Here is a 22,527-nt window from a genome sequence, read left to right on the forward strand (position 1 = left end):
CCTGTGAGCCGTGGCCGCTGAGCCTGCACGTCCGGAGCCTGCGCTCCGCAACGGGAGAGGCCACAACAGTGAGAGGGCCGCATACCGCAAAAAAAAAAAAAAAAAAAGAGTTAAAGCTCAGAGAGCCTTCCCAAGAATATAAATTCACTAAAAAATTAAAATTCAGTTCCCAAATAATGCAGCCTCTTTGGAAAACAGTCTGGCAGTTCCTCAAAAACCTAAACATAGAACTACCATATGACCCAGCAATTCTACTCCTTATATATATATATGATATATACCTAAGTGAAATGAAAATATACGTCCACATAAAAACTTGAACACAAACATTTAGAGCACCATTATTCATAATAGCCAAAATGTGGAAATAACCCAAATGTCCATCCTCTGATAAACGGATAAAAAAATATGGTATATCCATACAGTGGAATATCATTGAGCCATGATAACAAATTTTTTAAAAAAGGAATAAAGTACTGATTCATGCTAACATGGATGAACCTTGAAAACATTATGCTAAGTAAAGATGCCAGTCACTAAGGACCACATATTGCATGATTCCATTTATATGAAATGTCCAGAAGAAGCAAACCTGTAATGACAAATAGTAGATCGGTGGTTGCCTAGGGCTGGGAAGGAGGGGAGTGGAGAGTGACTGCGAACGGGTATGGGGTTTCTTTCTGAGGTGATGAAAATGTTCTAAACTTGATTATAGTGATGTTTCCACAACTCTGAATATATTAAGAAACATTGTTGTATACTTTAAATGGCTGAATGTAAATTACACCTCAATAAAGCTTTTATATATATATAATATTTAAAGTCAATTCTCACCTCTGGTCAGGTGATGCACACATCTCTGCATAATACTTTATCTTTGGTTCTGTCCCACTTGTCCGAAGAGTAGCAACACAGCCATTTTGAAAAGAAAACGTAATCATTTGGCTGTTTTTACTCACAGGCAGCACCTATGCACAAATGCAACAACAGCTCAATTACACTTGGTACCTTTCTTGTTTTCAAGAGTTGTAAAGTACATTCCACTTATATGAGGTGTGTAAAGTAGCAAAATTCATAGAAAGAGAAAGTAGGAGCGTGGTTGCCAAGGGCTAGCAGGAGGGGGAAATGGAGACTTGTTTAATGGGTATAGAGTTTCAGTTTAGCAAGATGAAAAAGTTCTGGAGATCTGTTGCACAACAATGTGAATATGGTTAACACTACTGAACTGTACTCTTAAAAATGGTTAAGATGGGGCTTCCCTGGTGGCGCAGTGGTTGAGAATCTGCCTGCCAATGCAGGGGACACGGGTTTGAGCCCTGGTCTGGGAAGATCCCACATGCCGCAGAGCAACTAGGCCCGTGAGCCACAACTACTGAGCCTGCACGTCTGGAGCTTGTGCTCCACAACAAGAGAGGCCACGACAGTGAGAGGCCCGTGCACCGCGATGAAGAGTGGCCCCCGCTCGCCGCAACTAGAGAAAGCCCACGCACAGAAACGAAGACCCAACACAGCCAAAAATTAAAAAAAATTTAAAAAAAGGTTAAGATGGTAAATTTTATGTGTTTTTTTAGCTGCAATTAAAAATTTAAAAATATTTTTAAAAGAATTGTAAAATACAAAAGATTACATGCATAATAATTCACAGCTGTACCATTTAATAAACATTTATAATTGTACAGGCACTGGATTATATACCTTACACACATGATCTCCAGGCCTCAACAATAATCCTGCAAAGTAAATATTACTGCCAATTTACAGACAAGGCTCAAAGAGAATAAACGACCTGTTCAAGGTAATCAGCTAAGTGGCAGAGCAAGAAGTTTAAGCCAGGTCTATTTGTACGGAAGTCCAAACTGCCTCTACGTTTGCAAAGTGCTTTAGAATTTCAAAGCACTTTCACAGATAGTTTATCAGTAGTCTCCAAAGCAGAGTGCACATATCCTAGAGGACAGGCAAAATAACCCACCGGGGTGCAAAATATATATCTATTTTTTTTAACCTAAAAGTTAATACATGAAATGAAGCTTTATTAGGGTTTCCCTGGTGGCGCAGTGGTTGCGAGTCCACCTGCCGATGCAGGGGACACGGGTTCGTGCCCCGGTCAGGGAACATCCCACATGCCGCGGAGCGGCTGGGCCAGTGAGCCATGGCCGCTGAGCCTGTGCGTCCGGAGCCTGTGCTCCATAACGGGAGAGGCCACAACAGTGAGAGGCCCGTTTACCGCAAAAAAAAAAAGAAGTGAAGCTTTACTGACATTAAATATATGGATTAACACTGGTACTCTACCTGGATCACAAATCAGTCTGTGAAGGTATCTCAAGGGACCCATGGCGGTTGTACTAGGGCAGAAGGGTTGACAATGGTACCTTCCCTCTAGCGAGCCTGGTCCTCTCCGTGAGATCCCTCTCTCAGTCAGTGGTACTACTAGTTGCTTAAGACAGAGACCTTCCTTCCCTCTTTTCCACTCACAGGCCATCAACTAGCAAGTCCTGTCGATTCTATCCTCTATTTAACTCAATTTTGTCTGGCTCTCTCCATCACTACTACTACCATTCAGGCTCCCATCGTCTCTCATCTGGATTACTGAAACAGCGTACTAACTGATCTCCCTGCCTGGAAGTCTGCCCCTCTCTAACCCACTCACTGCACAGGCCATTCTTCTTTGCACTCCACACTACAGCTGTAGAGAATTCCTTGTGGTTCTTTGAAAGAAAACATGCCTTCTCACCTCCAGACATAGCACTTGCCGCTCCCTTTGCCTGAAACATCCTCTGTTCCTCCCACATCTGGATAACTCCTACCCAGACTCTAGGACTGAGCTCACAGAAGTCCTCTGCAAAGCCTTCTGTAAGCCCCTCAAATCTGAGTAATGGTCTTTCCTATGCTCTTCCATGGCACCCTTATGTACCCCCAGTAGCCCTTATCATTTTGTAAAGTAACCACTGTTTACTTGACCATTTCCCCACTAGACTCCTGAGTGTAGAAACAGTGTCTTTGTCATTACTGTATGTGGGCCTGTGCCTGTAGCAAAGAAGGGTTTTAATAAATGCCTGTTGAACACACAGTTAATGCCAATGTGAAGTTGGAGAAGAAAGAACTCAGGAAGTCTTTGACAGTCACTGTGTGTGACCTTAGGGGATTAACAAATATCTACACTATGAGTCTTACAAAACTGTTGTAAGCATCAGTGGAGAATAGATAGGAAAGCACTTTGAATAACAAATATAAACTTTAAAGGGATTCAAGAGGAAAAAAGCAACACACCAAGAACTATTCTAACCACAGCAACATTAGAGAAATAAAAAGAAGCAAAAAATTTGGTTCTTTTCAATTAGTTTACGGAGACAGAAAAATAGATACACACATATGTGCACACAGAATGACAACTGAGAACCAATTTTTGTTGACTGGATGAAAATACACAAAGGGAATATGGGTAGTATTCTACATAAAAGGCTTGCAGATTTCCCAAAATATATTATGCGCCTAGAAGCTTGAGACAACATCAGAAATTATAAACAGAAATTTAGGCTAATAATTGTAATCATAACAATAACAAAATAAATATAATCAGCAATCTATAGGGCTTTTAAATATTAGTGGAGCACCCACTATGTAGGCAGGAGCTTTGACAGGCATAAAGCTATGTTAGAAATGGATCTGCCATGAACAAGACAATGATAACATAAGATAGAAAGTGATAAATGACAAGAGGAAGGCACAATATATAATGAAACCTCAGGAGGACGATATCGGATTATGGGACCTGGAGGGTATGTGGAGGAGGTGACATCTGCATGAAGTCTTAAAATGGCTAAAGTGTGGATATGCAGCAGTAGGAAGAAAAGGTAGACTGAGGAAAAAGCCTGAGCAAAAATAGAAAAAAAAATTTTAATGTATATATGTAAGAAACTATAAGTTATTCCATCTGGCTGGAGGTATAGGGAATAAAGTTGAAAAAGGAAGTTAAAACTAGAAAGATGAATAGCTTTGAAATTATAAGCATTTATTTATTTATTTATTTTTCGGTGCTAAGATGATTAGGTAAAACATTAAAATTTTTTTAAATTTTAATTAAAAATTTTTTTATTAGATTCTTTTCCATTATACGTTATTACAAGATATTGAGTATAGTTCCCTGTGCTATACAGTAGGTCCTTTTTGGTGATCTATTTTATATATAGTAGTGTATATATTTTAATTCCAAACTCCTAATTAATCCCTCCCCCACTTCCCCTTTCATAACCAAAAGTTTGTTTTCCATGTCTGTGAGTCTGCTTCTGTTTTGTAATATGCTCATTTGCATAATTTTTTTAGATTCCACATGTAAGTGATATCATATGATAAAATTATGGGCTTTTAGACTTTATTTTCAACATTATTTAGCATCATCACACCTTTCCCCTCCCTCCCTTTCTCTTTCTGTCTCTCTCATTCTCCTTCCCGCTCCCCACCCACAAGGGTAGCATACACTTGGGGGAGTGATGAGGACAGGATGGGAGTCAGAGCCAGTTGGTGAACTTACAACTGCTCTGGAGAAAAACAATGGACCCTAGTTTCAAGAAACTCACAGGCTTGACCTTCAACTATTTTACTGTAGTATGAATTATTACAAATTGTTGAAAATTTAAAAAATATAGGTACTTACTGATTTCTTATTAGGCTGGCTGCTATCATATCCAGTGGTAACATCTCGTATATGCAATATAGCAAATGTCCCACAAAACTTTGGGTATTCTTTTGGAGAATCAAAATTGCGAAGCCTTTCAAATATACTTTTGATGGTAGTTGGATCATAGCACAAGAAATACGAAGTTTTTGAAATATGATAACCATATCTGCACAGAGATTTAAAGTGTTAAAATCAGATTTCAACTCACTCTTTCGAAAAGTATGTATTAAAGATAAGCCTATTACAGTGTTATGTAGAAAGTGGCAGTCCTTAATGCAGACAATTTTAGTACTTTTTAAAAAGGAATGACTATTCCTCAAAAATAAATTTAGAAGGTTAAAAGTAGCACCAAAAAAATAAAAAAATTAGAATGCCAAATTCCTAAGAGTAGAACTTACTTTTCATAAACCTTAATCAGTTGTTGTTTCAATGTTATATTCATGGTTTCCAGGTAAGATGCCATCTCAGCAACAACAACGGCTGCACTCACCCCATCCTTATCCAAAACTGAAGTTCCACACAGAAAACCTAAGAATTAAAAACATCTTTAAAAAGAAGGAAAACATAAGCCTATATATAATTTCAATAGTTTTACATTTCTTCAGAAGGACGAATGAATTTAAAAGCCTAGTAATAAATGAAACCCACCTATACTGAAGGTATTTAGGGGACCTTTAAGGTCTTTTTTTTTTTTTTTCCGATGAGAAATGTATCTACACATTTCGGAGTTCACGGTGGTTTCTTTTTAACTCAAAATGCAAAACCAGATGACAAAAACTCCTCTGTACAGAATTAACTATATTTTAAAAAATGCTCTCATTCAAATTTCAAATATTTTAGTATTTACTACATACCAATAGACTCTTCAAACGCAAAAAGGACTTCTTTCCCATTTTCCAGGAGGTCTTTTATCCTACTTCCAATCCATTTAAAACCTGGTAACGTTTCCTGAAATGCAGAGGAGGCTATTCTAGTTAAGTGACTCTCTTGTAAAAATACATATTAGAGAAAAGCCTGTCACTAAATGCACATAACACTTCCATAGTGATCTTCTGTTATGGTCTTCACCACAAAGATTTATATAGTGGTAAACATATAGTCATAAAGGGCATGGATACACACACTGTTGTGACTGATGACCTACCATTTTATCAAGCACAGAAATAGGTGATGTAATCCACCAAATATAATCCAATAAGTGGTGATGATATAGTCACAAAGTAACATAAATACACACATATATTATGATCATCTGCTATTTATCAAGCACTGTAACAGGTGCTTTACATTATTATCTTTTTTAATGCTCACAAAAACTCTGTTGCTGAAACAGAGGCTCAGAGGTTCAGTAAATTTGCCCAAGATTACACTGCATATAAGAGATCGAGCCAGGATTCAATTACACGGCTTCTTAGATATTGTCCTTTAAGCTGTATTATAATCACTAATATAAAAGTGCCTATGAAGGTTGTAATTTAGTCCATCTGAGTAATCAAAGGCATTAAAGCTTTTTAATGATACACTTTTAACATTATCACAACATATACTTGAACCAAGTGTACTTTTACCATAACAGCATGGCCCAAATAAAACCATCAAAAAGTGACTAAGTCCTTCTTTGGAAATTAGATTTGAGGACTTTTCATCTGATGAGCTACTGTTCATTTTAAAGACATGAACTCTTTTAGAGTCAATAGAAAGAGCATGTAATACACAGTGACTCTGGAGCTCTCCATTACTAATTTAAGATTTCTCATTCACCTCTCTACCTCCTCACTGGGAAAAAAAAAAAGCCAAAAATCTCTGCAGCACCCCACCCCCAACAAAAACAAGGAGGCACATTTATAAATAGGTCTTTAGAATCATGTTCTTTTTTCTCTTTTGTGTTCATTATATATTTTTCTTCCTACAAGGAAAAGGTTAACATTAGAGTAATTCAGAATTTTAGGTTTGAATAAATTTTCAATTTCTTCTGTTTTGCTATTTGTACTTTAGAAAGCCAGAGACTGGAAGTTCTATTTCATTAAGGAAGGTTCAATTTTCTTTTAGTTAGCCAATTAGTGTTAAGACCAGTAGCTTGATTGTGGCTCAAGAAAAGTGCCCAGAGGTGACTTTTTCACTGATATTTGGCAAAGTTGGCAGAGGAAAAGTAACTTAATTGGCATCAGTCCCAGTAGCTATAAAAGTGGTCAGTTTAACTGCCCGAGGCTCACAAAGGTTAATGGTCTGTGCTGAGAGAGAGTCATTATTTGTTTTTTGGATGTAGAATCATTGGGTCTTAATTTGCAATCTAGGAGACTATTTAATGTTTCTTAAGACTGAACTTGAAGAGCCTAAACATGCAGTCAATGACACCTACAATTTTTTGGAGTGGAGTTTATGCGATTGATGAGGTCACTCGGAGCCAGATTTTCTCAGTATGAAAGCCAGATACTGTTGTATGGAATAGTAAACATTAAAGCAATTTTTAAAGAACGTCCTATCTTAGTTTCAGAAACTCACATACAGGATGAATTTGGCTCAAGGTTACTAAACAATCAAAAAGATTAAGAAAGTGTTAACAGAATTAGAAAAAAAGCGGGAATTAGAAATGAAATCAATAAAAGTCAGTTTTGGTGGGAAGATGGCTTTAATTTATAGAGATAGGTTTAGAAAAGGAGCACAGAGATATTATCTATTCTTACTTCAAAGTGAAATCCTTCTTTTACTGCAATTGCCTTCAAAATTTTGGAAGAGACTGTGGTGGCTAACATATAAATGTTCTTCACATCAGCATTTCTTGATTTATTTTTCTTCCAGCAATCAAACATCCACCACCCAAACAAAGCTGCCAACTCATTCCCTGTGAAAACTTTCCAATCACCACTGTAGAGAGAATGAAAATTCAAGTCAAGACCTTTATAACTTCTCATTAAAAGTCCTTGACCCCAGGACCTACAAATTACCATCATTCACACAGGAAAACCCAAAAACTACTGTATGGGATTTTTGAGAAAACATTTACTACTACGTCTCTAACTGACCAGGGAGAGCTTAGGGTAGGAATGGCAGCAAAGTACTTGGAAAAATTATTATGCTGTTATGTTTATTTTCTTACTTAATGAGAAATATGTTATAATATGATGTCCTCTTTATGGAAAGACATTTGTCACCACATTATAATGGCAAAAATACACAGCAACCAAAAGCACCATGATTAGGAAATGATTACACTAATAAAGCAATCTGTTGGGATACTATGCCAGTTTAAAAATGAATATTTTAAACAATATCTAAGGACAGAGAAAAATGCTCACAGTACAATATTAAGTGGAAATAATCAAGATACAAAACTATATATAGTATGATTACAATTTTATAAAAAACAAATATGTCTTAAATATTTGAATAGAGAAAACATAGGGAGGAAATGTCAAAATATCAACCTAGGTGGTTATCTCTGGATAGTAGGCTTACGGGAGATTTGTTTTCTTATTTTTTTTTTTATTATTTCCAATGAGCCTATAAGACTTAAAATCAAAAACTATTTTTCAAAGTTTAAGCTTTTAATCAAATAAGAGGTTCTACTTACTTCTCCTGAAGTTCTGCCACTGCCAGTCGGTCTGCATCAGGATCTGTGGCTAGCACTATCCGGGCATTTTCTTTCTCTGCCAGTCTCAAAGAAAGTTCCTGAAATGGTGACCCAAAAAGCTGGATTGCATTGAAGATGTTAAATTCAATGTAATATTCCTAAATGTGGGCACTATGTTAGTGATATGAATTCTAGAAGGAACATAGTTTGGCTAAATTGTTTTTTTTACTTTATTTTACTGAAGTATAGTTGATTTACAATGCTGCATTGATTTCTGCTGTACAGCAAAGTGATTCAGTTATACATATATATACATTTGTTTTCATATTCTTTTCCATTATGGTTTATCACAGGATATTGAATATCGTCCCCTGTGCTATACAATAGGACCTTGTTGTTTATCCATTCTATATATAATAGTCTGCATCTGCTAATCTAGTTTGGCTAAATTTAAAATAAGCCTAGAAGTAGGGATATCCACCATAAAGATTTCAAACAAAACAGAATATATGGCTCTAATATAATTTAAAAGATGTAAACTAAAGTGGTTTTTGCTTTTGTAAGTAATCTTTGAATTGTCAAAGAGTTCTGGCTATATGATAAAGTTTAATACACTAATAATAATTTAAATATAGAAAAAATATACCAGCACAGATTCCCCTTCTTCAGGATTTGGGCATTTAACAGTAGAAAAGTCTGGATCAGGATCTTTTTGTTCTGGTACTGGAATTGGAGGCTTAAAACCAAATACTTGAAAAGCCAACTGCACATAGTCATGTCCAACTCCATGAAAAGATGTATGTACAAATTTCAAGGTGGTTTTTGAGTTTAATTCCCTGTAAAGGAAAATATCATTCAGTCCGTATCATAAAACTCACTATTTGTGGTATAATTAAAATAATCTAGAGAAAAAGCTAAAATTTATTTTGCTAGAATAAGGAAAATATACTCAACAAGCCATGATATTTTCTAAAAATAGTGTTAGCTATTTATGGAATAGTTACAGAAATATAGAAATAGGTAAGGAAAAATCAAATTTTAGAGGAAATTTCCTTACCTTATATAGAATGAATACATCTATTCAGCTATAATTTTTAACAGCTTTACTGAGAGGTAATTAATATGCTATAAATTCATCCATCTATAGTATACAATTGAATGGCTTTCACTATATTCACAGAGTTGTTCAACCATTACCGTAATCAATTTTAGAACATTCTCATTACCCACCAAAAAACTCCATACCCCATAGCCACCACACCCTAATCCTCCCATTTTTCCCAGCCATAGGTAGCGCTAAATACACTTTCTCTTTCTATCTCTATAGATTTGCCTACACTGGACATTTCATATCAATGTAACCATACAACATGTGGTCCTTTGTGACTGGCTTACTTCACTTAGCCTATTTTTAAAGTTTATCCATGTTGTAGTATGCAACGGTACTTCATTTCTTTTCACTGCTGAATAATATTTCATGGTATGGATACACTACATTTTATTTATCCATTCATCAGTTAATGAGTATTTGAACGTTTGTGTTATTTCTACTTTTTAACTTATGAATAGTAGTATTTAACGATAATTTTAATATAAGGAATAGTCAACACATTTTTATCCCCATTGCTTTTTCTTATTTGTTAATCTTATGCTAAGGTAATATTATCCTATATTCCCACTTGGATACCTGTAAAAACAGATCTTTTTCAGATCTTCCATGTATCTCCTACAAATGTCCTGCAGAGGATCTCTCTTCAGTGGGCTGGTATCCACTAAATTATCATTCCAGGAACCATTCCAGGGTTCCACACATTCTTCTATACATTTCAGAATTTCTTTATCATGAGGAGATGTGATCTGAGCACCGTTTTCCCAATAAACCTAGATGATAGGTAAACACAGCTATAATTACTTGAAATGTTGGCCATATGTTTTCTTAGCTACAGTAGAGATATTTGACTTTAAAAAGAAGCATACCTGGACTTCCCTGGTGGTGCAGTGGTTAAGAATCCTCCTGCCAATGCAGGGGACACGGGTTCAAGCCCTGGTCCGGGAAGATCCCACGTGCCGCGGAGCAACTAAGCCCATGCACAACAACTACTGAGCCTGTGCTCTAGAGCCCGCGAGCCACAACTACTGAGCCCGCGTACCACAACCACTGAAGCCTGCACACCTAGAGCCCATGTTCCGCAACAAGTGAGGCCACCGCAGTGAGAAGCCCGCGCGCGGCAACAAAGACTCAATGCAGCCAAAAATAAATAAATTTATTAAAAAAAAAAAAGCATACCAAATTAATCAAGTAGAAAATGTCAATACTGGATTAACTTAATAAATACCTAAGGATATTGATAGTAATGATTCCACAGGGTCTTTTCAATAAAATGATCCGGTATTATTTTCTCATTTATAAGTATACTAATAATAACAATACAAGTAAAATATAATCGGGGCATCATTATGACAATGCTAAAATATGCATATACCATAATGTACAATCATAATCTTAGATCTATAGGTAAATATATACTATGAAGATCTAAGAAACCATGGAGTATCCATGAAACTTGATACTATGAAATTTTAGCATTATAAAATGGTCCTGTTATATGATAAAGAAGAAATTATTTTTCAGCTATAAATTAAAGTAGAATTTATGTCACACTAAATAAAGTCTATTCCAGGAAAGACAGTTAACATGCTAATTATTCCATACACATTTCAGTATATGTATTTTCAGTATTTAATGAAAATACATTTAAGTTGTCAGTTTGTCAAGTAGCCTGATCAACAAGACAGTAGGAACAGTTAACAAAAAAGCAAGAAAATGTATTTCTATAATTCACAGGCTCTCAAGGTTAGAAGGGACTCTGCTTAGAGAATATCTATACCAACTTCTCCCATGTATTTGACATGAATCCCTTCTACTGCATCCTGAATGAAGGAAAGAAGAATACTTTTGAATATATGCTATGTACAAAACTCTGTACCAAGCAATATGGTAGACTGCATGACCTAAAAATTCTCACTCTGTAAACACCTCAAAATGCTAGATAAAGTAGAAAAAGTATTATCTAAAACATACAGCTTGGTTCATAAGAAGGAAAGGGAAAACTCCAGGCAGTGGGAAAAAAGGAAAGAATGGAAAACCAGAGTGATAAAGCTGCGGGCTGACGCTGTGGCCACCTGGAGTTTGGGAACTGTTCGTTTATCTGGCTCCTGAGTTTTTTTGTTTTTTTTTTTTATATTGGCTCCTGAGTTTTAATGCCCATGTGGAAGGTAGGGAATTGGAACTGAGATGCCCCTCTTAGTGGAAATGTAGAATAGAAAAAGTTCTGCCCACTATTATTGAAAGATGATGAGGAAGCATGTCTGTTTCTTCCTAAGTTCTGGGTGATGAAAAAATTTCAAATCTGAGATCTAAATTGACACAGAAATTGCTCCCAGTCAGTGAAACTCCTGTGTTTCCTGCAGAAATTTAAAAAACAAAACCAAAAATTGCTCTTAAGGGATGCTCCCACATTCCAAACAACCAACAAGATTCTGTCCATAGGCCCTGAAAGCTCTTTATGAAAATTTATATAACACGAGAAAAAAACATCTTGGCCTTTCTCCCTGCCTTGTATGTGAATGTGATGCCTAGAGGAACAGCAACACATATAATGGCCATGCTTGAAGAAAAGGCCAAAAAAACTGCAGAGGTGCCAGACCCAACAACGCTGAGCTACAGAACCATGCCAGCAGCCACATACTTCTGGATTTTTTGTTATGTGAGAAAAATAAATTCCTATCAGCTTAAGCCACTTTTGTGGGTTTTCTGAACCTGCAGCAGAAAGTATCCCTACCTGATTTAGTAACAGAAAAATCCATGCCACAAAATATACCCAGGAATAAACTTAAAAAGAAATGTAAAAGATAAAAAATCTTTAAAATGTTACTGAAGGGGCTTCCCTGGTGGCGCAGTGGTTGAGAATCTGCCTACTAATGCAGGGGACACAGGTTTGAGCCCTGGTCTGGGAAGATCCCACATGCCGCGGAGCGACTAGGCCCATGAGCCACAACTACTGAGCCTGCGCATTTGGAGCCTGTGCTCTGCAACAAGAGAGGCCGCAATAGTGAGAGGCCAGCGCACTGCGATGAAGAGTGGCCCCCACTTGCCACAACTAGAGGAAGCCCTCGCACAGAAACGAAGACCCAACACAGCCAAAAATAAATAAATAAATAAAAAATAAAATGTTACTGAAGGGTCTAAAAGAAGTCTTGGAAGAATAGAAAGATACATTCTGTTCTTGAATAAACAGACTCAATAATATGACAAAAATATTGAAGCTCCCTAAATTAATGTACAAGTGAAATATGATACCAATGAAAATGTCAAAATAATTTTTCCAGATGGAAAAAAAATACCATAATACCATGCATGGAAAAATATCATAAATAAAGTCAAAAGGCAAATGATAATATGGGGGAAAAATATCTGAAAAACAGATGACCAAGAGCTACTTTAGAGTTCCTACAAATCAACAAGGAAAAGAGCAACTACCCAAGAAAAAAATGGGCAAAACCTTAAACAGACTTTTCAGGAAAGGGAACACAAATATCATATAAATGCATGAAAAGAAGCTCAACCTTACTCATAAGACAGGTACAGATTAAACATAACATTTCCACATATCTGATTGGCAAAGATGAAAAAGTTTGATAATACAATAATGTACCGTGGGGGATAAAGACATTCATATTGGTGGTGAGAGTATCAACTAGAACCACTACCTTGAATAGAGAATGACAAATTTTATTTCATAGTCCCTTTGACTCAGAAGTTTCACATCTAGAAATTTATTTTATAGCTCAGCAGGGCCACAGAAATATAATGTGAGCCACAACGCACGTCATATTTACATTACATTCTTTTATTGTATTAACTGTCCGAAATCTGGTGTGTATTTTACACTTACAGCACATCTCAATTCAGACTAGTCATATTTTAAGTGTTCGATAGCCATAGGTAGCTGGTGGCTATCAGCTTGGACAGTGCAGCTATAGATAAGAATAAAAACAATAGATAACATTTATTATTTACTGGAGCCAGACACAATACTAAGCATTTTTCATGCACTATCTCCCTTAATCCTTACTCTCACCCTATGATGCTGGTTCTATTATTATTCTCAGTTTGTAGATGGAGAAACTAAAGCACAGAGAAATTAAGTAACTTGCCTTAGGTTACAAAGCTTCTGAGTGGCAGAGGGCAGAGATAGGTTTCAAACCCACCCCCATAATTCTTTTTTTTTTTTTTTTTTTGCTGTTACGCGGGCCTCTCACTGCTGTGGCCTCTCCCGTTGCGGAGCACAGGCTCCGGACGCGCAGGCTCAGCGGCCATGGCTCACGGGCCCAGCCGCTCCACGGCATGTGGGATCTTCCCAGACCGGGGCATGAACCCGCGTCCCCTGCATCGGCAGGCGGACTCTCAACCACTGCGCCACCAGGGAAGCCCCACCCCATAATGCTCTTAACTGCTATTCCATATTGACTCTGTAAGTCTACTTGTACATATGAACAAAGATGTATGTAGAATAACATTCACTGTAGCACTGCTTGTAGGCAGCAGATCAGAAACAAATGAAATATTCATCAACAGAGGACTGGTTAAATAAATTACGACTCATCTGTATAGGTTTTTAAAGATGAATGAGGCAAACCTATCTATCTATAGATGGACTGATGTAGAAAATGATCTCTAAGGCTGTTTCACACTGTTGTGTGAAAAAACCAAGGTGCAGAACACTATATATAGTGCCCTGCCATTTATGGGGAAAAAGAGGAGTGACCAATACGTGACTGGTCATGACTACACGTGCATAGACTCTCTGGAAGGAAACCAAAACCAGAAACAGTATTTGCTTCTGAAAAGGGATGCTAGGGGAAGAGGGTGGGAGAAATACTCCTTATTGTTTAACTTTTTACACTGGTTTAACTTTCATACTTTTTACCTTGTGCTTATATTGAATACTTTAAGAAAACAAATCTTTGAGGGTCTACTATGTGACAAGTATGTTCAATAGCAGTAAATATCAAAACAAAGTCCCTCCACCCATGAGCTTATATTGGGGAATGGGGTGGGGACAGTCAAACAAACAAGTCAATAAACAAACAAGATAATTCATCGTAAAGAAAGCAGGTAATTACAGATAGTGATAAGTTTTGTGAAGGAAATAAGATGAAGAGAAGGTCACTGAGGGAAGCCATTTCAGATAAGGTGGCCAGGGAAGGTCTTTTCACGGAAACAACATCTGGGCAGGAGCCTTGAAGGATGAAAATAAGCAAATCTGCAAGATTTGGGGAAGAGAAATCCAAGCAGAGGAACAAACAAAAGGCTCAGAGTGGGAAAAGGGCTTGGTATACAGAAGGAGCTGGAGGAATGGAAAGGAGCTGCAGTGTGACTGGGACGTACTGAGCACAGGAGAAGAATGAATGAAACAAGGTGGAAGAGGCAGGCAGGAGACAGTCCTGTAAGCCCCAGGGTAAGCAGTTTGGGTTTAGCAGGAAAGTTAACATGGCCTGTTTATATTTTAAAAGATCATCTGGCTGCTTGGTGAAGAATGGACTGCAGGGGAGAAAAATGGAAGCAGGGAAGAGACCAGCTAAGATGCTGTAGTTCAGGCAAAGACAACAGTGGTTTAGAACAGTGAAGGTAGAAGGTACTGGCAGAAGTAAACATATTCTACATATATGTGGATGTATATGTAGATACATATGTATCTCAAATTATACATACATATACATTTGGATGCATATGTACAATTTGTAGAACCTGTTAGTAAATTAATGTCAGGAGTAATCAAGAATGAATTTTGGTTTTTGTTTAGGTGGGTGGTAGTGTGAATTTACAGAGATGGGTAGGACTGGGGGAGGAACACATTTGGGTGTATATGTGGCAGGTCTGGGGGGAATCAAGACCACTGTTTCAGAGACACTAATTTTGAGATGTCCATTAGGCATCTCAACAGATATTAAGTTGGCAGCTGGATTCAGGAGTCTTATGCTCAGAGGAGAGATCTGGGTTCTTAGCTCTCTTTGACAGTTGACCTCTCCCTCCTTGCAACTCCCTTACCTCTTTCGCTTTTATCATACCAGCCTCTTCCGGTCTTTGTCCTATCTCCAGCTCCTCTTCTTTCTCCCTTCACTTGAAGTTGATATTCCCTAGGGTTCCATTCTTGACCTCTTTTTCTAACCTACACTGTCTCTGGGCTGCTCATCCAAATAAAGAATTTCCAAATATTCTTATATGCTCTAATACAATATGTACGGTGATCCCCAAATCTGTAACTTCAGCGCAGATTTCTCCCCTGAGCAACAGATCTACTTATTCAACTGCCTAAGGTCATTGCTGCCTGTTTGACCCACAAATCCCTCAGACTTAATTATGTCTAAAACTAATTAATTATGATTATTCCCTGCCTCTATAAATGGTAACACTACCCATTTAGCTGGCCAGGGCCAAAATCTTAGATTAGGATTAAATAGTCTTTTCCCCAGTAAAACAGAGCTTAGCGTGCCTGGAGTCTCCCTACACAAGATGAAAAAAGAATATAAGATCACGGACTCGTCAGCTAGGAGCCCCAAACACTGGTTCAATACTGTGCCATATCTTCTGTTTGCCCCTCCAGAGCCACTCTTCACCCTTCCCCACCCTGCTTTCTGCCATGAAGCCTGACACATCAAATAGATCCTGTGGCCAATAGGGAGTCCCAGCAGAAGGTTGGAGGGAGAGGAGAATGAGGTCAAGATACTATTCCTCCGGCTCTCTTCCATCAAACTCCCATTTATTCTTTAAGTTCTTGGTACAAAATGCCTTTATTTCTGAAATGGTAGAGAGGGTGGATTTGGGGGGGGATGGGTTGGGGAAATCAAAGGCAGTAAGATATCAGAAGTAAAAAGACCATTGAAGAGACTTTTGTAATCGTACATATTGAAACGTAATAAGGGCCATTAGGGATACACTTTCTCTGAGGGGTAGCCTCAATGTTTTTATCTTTCTGTTCCCAATGTCTAACCCTGCTCCTCACTGTAGAAAATATACTCAGCACATATTATTTAAATAAAATAAGAACTATGAAATGACCAAAGATAAGGAGTCCAAGGTTTACCTTGTATCCATTGTCTTCTTTGCGGTTGTGAGATGCAGTAATCATCACACCTGCAACTGCTTTGAGCTCCTGGACTGCATATGGCTAAAAAAACAATAACAATAAATATTTGTTTCTTAGCTACTCATACATCTGACATAAGAATAACTTTGATTAAATAACTGGAAAAGACATTAAGATATAAATAGCCTAAAACCTCAATAATCAACTCCAGGTTCCTTGGGTGGGATATAACTAAAGCCACCTAAATATTAGGTCATCAATAACCACCTAACTGTTAGACTGAATGGTTTTGTTCCCCCTCTAGTCTCATTTAACTTAGTCCTATAATTATTTTGTTCATTTAACAAATATTTAACAAACACCTATTATATGCCAGATACTCCACAAGACTCTGGAGATATGAGAGGGGAATATAATCATAAAATATTAGACCTGGAAGTAAATTTAAGAAATCATCTAATGTATCATATTTTACACACTGTATACTGTTTATCCAACATTATATAATCATAAGGGAGAATATATAAGAGAAGAACTTAGGTCTCTTGCCTTCCAGTTTGAAGATCTTTACATATACTCTGTGGCCTCTATAGCATATAAAGGTCAATTTACCATCTCTCCCAAAGTTAATTCCCAGGTTGAATTTCCCTTTTTCTTTGCAGCTATCATTTATTTGCCTAAGATGTTCCCCATATTCCTTCTACCATCACATCTAACTTCTCCCCTCCTGGCCATGGGCGGGTGGACACGTGACCCTGATCTGACTAGAGTAACCTATTCCCTTGATGATTTAACTCAGAGACTGGCTCACAACCCAAGCCTGGTCAGAGTCTTTCTCTAAGATGTCTCTGCTATAGGTAGTCAAGGAAGATTGCCTTTTGACTCAAAGACATGGTGATAAAGGGTGCTAAAAATAACTTCCCTAGAAGCTAGAGCAAATCTACCTGCAATAAGACAGGAAGGCCAACACATAGTTACAGCTGGAAATGGTAACCCAGTGGCAGACTCCTACATAAATGTTCTACATTTCTGGGCCCTCCCTGGTTTCTGTCATTTGTTAGAGCTAATTGTTTAGAAATTCCTTCAATTCTTTGAGCCACTCCGTATATTTCCAATAAATCACTAGTAACAGTTTATAGAGACATTATCTAATGGTCAAACATTTGGTAAACTTGTCCACAAAATCATGTGAACCTGGCATTTTTATTTTGAGAAGATAAATAAAAACCAGTTCAATTTCTTTAGTGGTTATAGGTCTATTCAGGTTTTCTATTTCTTATCAGTTTTGATGTATTAGTTATTCTAGAAAATTGGCCAATTCTCCTAAGTTTCACATTTATTTGCACTGTTATTCAGAATATTGTGATTTTCTTAATAGCTATGTATTTATTATTCACTCTTTTACTTTCTTTGTCTTTTTTTTCTTCAGCACCCTTGCCAAAAGGCTTTGTCTATTTTATTAATTGTCTCTTCAGAGAGCCAACTCTTGCTTTTGTTGATACAATCTTTTCTTTATTTTCTATTTAATTGATTTTTCCTCATATCTTTATTACGTTTATTTTATTTGGATTTATTCTGTTTTGGTTCTAACATAGTAAGTTAAAGTCTTAGCTCGTTATTCTAAAAATTTTTTTCCTAATATATTCATTAAGACTATAAGTTTCCCCTTAAGTAGGGCTTTAGCTATAACCCATAGTTTTTGCTATTTATTGTTTTCATTGTTGCTCAGTTTTAAATACAGACAGTCCTTGCTTTGCAAAGTTCCAGTATACATGAATTTCTGATACCATATTTTAGTTAAATAATACCAGTCTCCCAATAACATGCTCAAATTTTAGTTACCATGCTATACTGTGAGTAACTGCATCAAGTACAAACCTGGCTGCTAGCTCTTCAGTCTGAAATAACTATGTATATAAGAGATCCACCATGATTAATAACCAATCATGTCATCAAGTCTGTCAGTGATTGGTCACTGTGCATCTGTCAGCTCTCTCACAGACAGCAAAGCATGTAGCTATGTTGCCTCATCTCCCAGTGATATACCCATGTGACAATTTTGCAAAAATGGACAACTGAAAGAAGGAACTGGCCAACAAAGATGAAAGTGCAGCAAAGAAACAAAAGTGATAACAGTGGAAGTGACATTTGAATCGACCATAAATGGAGTTATAGAAGAAATAACCGGGAACGTTGACACTGCTGTCATTCAAGAGACTCTAGATGTGCAACCAGGTGAGCTTAGTGAAGGTGAATGTATGGATATAAATGAAAGATGTGGTTGTGATGAAAGGGATGAAGCTGCCCCAGAGGGAGTGATACTGGTCAAAAAAGGAATTCTCAGAGACATTTTATGATACTGAAAGTACAAACGATAGGGAATTCCCTGACGGTCCAGTGGTTAGGACTCCACGCTTTCACTACCGAGGACCTGGGTTCAATCCATGGTTGGGGAGCTAAGATACCACAAGCCGCACAGCACAGCCAAAAAAAGAAAGAAAGAAAGTACAAAAGATAAAACGTGGGAAGCTGATCCAGACTTAGAAAGAAGTGTGATAATTCAGCAAGGCATAGAGAAGATGCTTACTCATATTGTTAAGTCATATGACAAGAAGCAAGCACTGGTCACAGTCCTGATACATTGTATTACAAAGAAATAAAACACTAAAGTGTTTTACCACTTCTAATGTTTTAAATTACAGAGTAGCAAATAAATATTAGTTTATTACTTTTTTCTTTTCTCTGTACATTTTTAATCAAGAGAAAAGGTATATTTAAGGTTTTGACAAAAAAATTTTAAAGGTCACAGAACAATTGTAATTTCCCCCATTGATAACTAACATTGCTTTGCATGGTTTTAGCTTACACAGTTATCTTTACAGTCCTGCACTACCATGCAAAGCAAGGATGGCTATAGTTTCTAATCTTCATTATATCTTCCTTAATCCATAAATTACTTACGAATGTGTTTTTAAATTTCCAAACATATGGGGATTTGTGGGTTTCTTTATTTTAAATCTTATTGCATTGGGGTCCAGGGCTATGGCTTAATAAGCAATTATCTTGTATTTGTGAGATTTCCTTTGTGACCCTATTTGGTAAGAATGAGTATCCTACCATCACTGAATACAGGGCTTACACACAGACACACACACACACACACACGATTAAGCACGCTAATTGTGTGTTTAAATCGATCTGTAATAATTTTTGCAGGCCTGATAAATCAGTTTCTGAAAGAAGAGTATTAAAATATCCCGCCATGACTGTGGATTTGTCATCTTGTTATAGATCAAATTCTTAGGTGGTTCGACACATGCTTGTTGAATGAAAATAAATTCAGCGCAAAATTGGTTTTCTTTAGGTCCTTCGTATCACTTAATACAGAGCTATATGCATGACAAAGATTTAAATCCTGCTTGATTTAAGAAACCTTTTCAAGAGCAATCTTTTCAATCTTTTCTGTACAATCAGTGATACAACACACTTACTACAAAAGGCGTAGGAACATATCTTGAAAAAAGGTACACAGGAACATCTTTGGCCAGTAAGACTGCAGCAGTGAGTTTAGCAAGCCTAAAAAAAAGAGATTTCACTTGGTCCTTAGCTTTACATACTTTCTGAAAACCAATCTCCCATAAAATAAATGCATTACAATTATTCTGAATATACAGTAGCATAATACAACCGATTCTTATAATCACTAGTTATTTAAGATTCATGCTCCAACTTTAAAATGTTAAATGAGATTTTTTTGAAAAGGAGTAGCAAGGAACAGAATTGACATTTAAATTTCTTCCTTTTTTCTCATTCATCTTCTGATGGCTCTTTTAATAAGAAATAAAACACGCAAAAGGCAAAAAACATGGAAGAAAGTGAAACCAGAGACCTTGATAAACACAATATGCCTATTTACCCCGTGAAGAAAAAGTATCACTGTATCATGATTATCTATGTGTGAAAATACCCTAAAACTAATCAAATAGGACTATAATGAGAGAATTCAAGTTACATAATCCTCCTACCCAGTGCCTCTGCCAAAATATTAAAATCATCACAGAGTCTATGTCATTCTAAACACTAACTCTAAACATTTAGAAATTTACTCCTTTCTGTAAAAACCAAAGGTTATCTTTGAAATGCTTCTATTTCACCTCTAAAATAAACATTAGCATGTGATCACATTTTTTTTGGACAGATTCCTGTTTCAGAAATCCTACAACTGGGCATAACATTTTTTTCAAGGTTTTATTCCAATCCAGCTTAATCTCTGAAACAATTAACACTGTACCTCTGGCTGCTGCAGCTGCTGGTTACTTGACCCCGGGTGTCGTACCCCACGACAAAACCTCTTTGCTTGAAGTTTGAGAAACATCTCTCAAGGTATTTGTACATCCCCTGAAGCAGATAAACACAGAAAATTAGTTCCTGACTAATGCCTGCATTTTCTACGACTTAAGGGCTATTCTTTTTATGTGTGGTGTGAAGCTTATTGGCTCTCAGGGAACTGGCTTCCTCCTTTTGCCCATGGTTACCAATGTGAGAAGAACAATGTTCAGTCCTCGAATGTGAGATGATAAACACCTGCTTCCTGGAGTTTCAGACACGTTTAATACCACAGAAATATCAATTAAGTAACTTAAATCCAATACAATACATAAAACATTAGGGGAAAAAAAGATGGGACATGAGAGTCAGAATGCTAAAAAAAAACGTAGAAGAGCCAATAGAAATTGTTTCTTGCCTTAAGGCTCTAGAGAACAAAATTTTGACCATGTTAGGCCTTGCTAAATCATAAGATTGAAGCTAACCAGAAGATTTGATCTAATTTATGACACAAATATTTAAAAGCAGCAACATAAACCTTCATTAGAACATTTCTTAAGGTGGCTGATCCCATTCTTTAGTTTTAAAATCTCACAGAAAGAAAATCTCATAAACGAGGAAAATTTGCAGTCAAGGGTGACAAAAAAAATGAAATGAAGTACTTAATATTGAAAATATCACAATAATAAGCCAAAACACCATTTAACTATTTTATGAATGATTTGCTAACTCTAATAAACACTTCCGTCCGTAAAAATAACACTTCATATTGCTACAGTCCTTTTAAAACTACTTCCTCGGATGTTGCCACATTTAATCCTCACAACAACCCCCAAAAGAAAGAAATGAAGATACCAGTTCTATTTTTGTCTCTGTCTTTCAACATTTCTTCCAAAAAAGAGGAAACAAAATAAGATTGAAGCTCCATTTAATGACTTACCCAAAGCCATTCATTCAACCAAAACTATGTTATACTGATTTATTGAAGACCTACTATGTGGCAGGGACTGCTAAGTAACTATGTGGCAGCACCAGAGGAGACCCCAGTGACTTCTGGACCCTTCTTTCATGGTTCTTTCAAGTATAATTATTCTTCCTAACCTACTCCCTACGTGTGTGTGTGCGCCCAAGCATGCATGCAATATAGCCCAAATTGACTAGTTTCACCAACTTATTTATTTCTAATGATGATACTATCCTAAAACCTCACAGAATCTCATTCTCTGGTGTAAAAATCCATCTTCTCGTATCCATACATAGGTTCTGAAAAAAACTAGGGTTTAAGAATTAGATTCCATCTGGCTTTTCCACTTCAAATAATGGAATCTCAACTCCTGTAAAAATTTGCACTTCTGTAGAAATTGATTTTCAAACACCTCCTCCACTCCTTTTTCTGAAGTCAAGGAATCTTCAGTTAAAATGAAAGCTTATAAGGAAAGCCAACATACAAAAAAGATCGAACTGAAGCGTTTCTGGACAAAGAAAAGGGGATGGGGGCAGGAGGAGGCAAGTATCCTACCTATTCAGTCATCTTGTCATCCTTTGTTCCTGATCCCCTGCATTAGCCCCTGGATTTAGAGAATTCCCTCAGAATAAGGGTAAAGGTGATTTACTGTTTGGCAGTATCAATTAGAATTATATCTACTGAGCAATTCTCTAGTTCAGAACTATTTTTAGTATATGCTAAATGCATTTTGGCCTCAAAAGTGGAGCTCCTTGAAACTCTAAGGATGATTCACTGGAAAGAAAAGTAATCTGTTTCTAGAGTAAGTTGCATAAAAATGGGGAGAAATAAAACAAATTGT

At 36.8% G+C, this 22,527-nt stretch overlaps 1 protein-coding gene across 2 annotated transcripts in view; it reads right to left on the minus strand.

Annotated features, from left to right (window-relative positions):
- The window catches only part of PGM2L1 (phosphoglucomutase 2 like 1), a 71,338-nt gene that overhangs the window by 6,950 nt on the left and 41,861 nt on the right, over positions 1–22,527 (minus strand). For both annotated transcript variants that reach the window (XM_033405698.2, XM_004279787.3), the window contains exons 3-13: positions 20,688–20,794; positions 19,888–19,972; positions 16,394–16,477; positions 9,934–10,127; positions 8,893–9,082; positions 8,247–8,344; positions 7,360–7,540; positions 5,530–5,623; positions 5,074–5,203; positions 4,652–4,841; positions 835–968 (exon numbers count right to left, since the gene is read on the minus strand). In XM_033405698.2, coding sequence (XP_033261589.1) covers positions 835–968; positions 4,652–4,841; positions 5,074–5,203; positions 5,530–5,623; positions 7,360–7,540; positions 8,247–8,344; positions 8,893–9,082; positions 9,934–10,127; positions 16,394–16,477; positions 19,888–19,972; positions 20,688–20,794 — 1,487 coding nt within the window. The remainder of the gene's footprint in view (positions 1–834; positions 969–4,651; positions 4,842–5,073; positions 5,204–5,529; positions 5,624–7,359; positions 7,541–8,246; positions 8,345–8,892; positions 9,083–9,933; positions 10,128–16,393; positions 16,478–19,887; positions 19,973–20,687; positions 20,795–22,527) is intronic.

This window comes from Orcinus orca, chromosome 8 (assembly GCF_937001465.1).
Source record: "Orcinus orca chromosome 8, mOrcOrc1.1, whole genome shotgun sequence".
In the NCBI taxonomy this organism is placed as follows: domain Eukaryota; kingdom Metazoa; phylum Chordata; class Mammalia; order Artiodactyla; family Delphinidae; genus Orcinus; species Orcinus orca.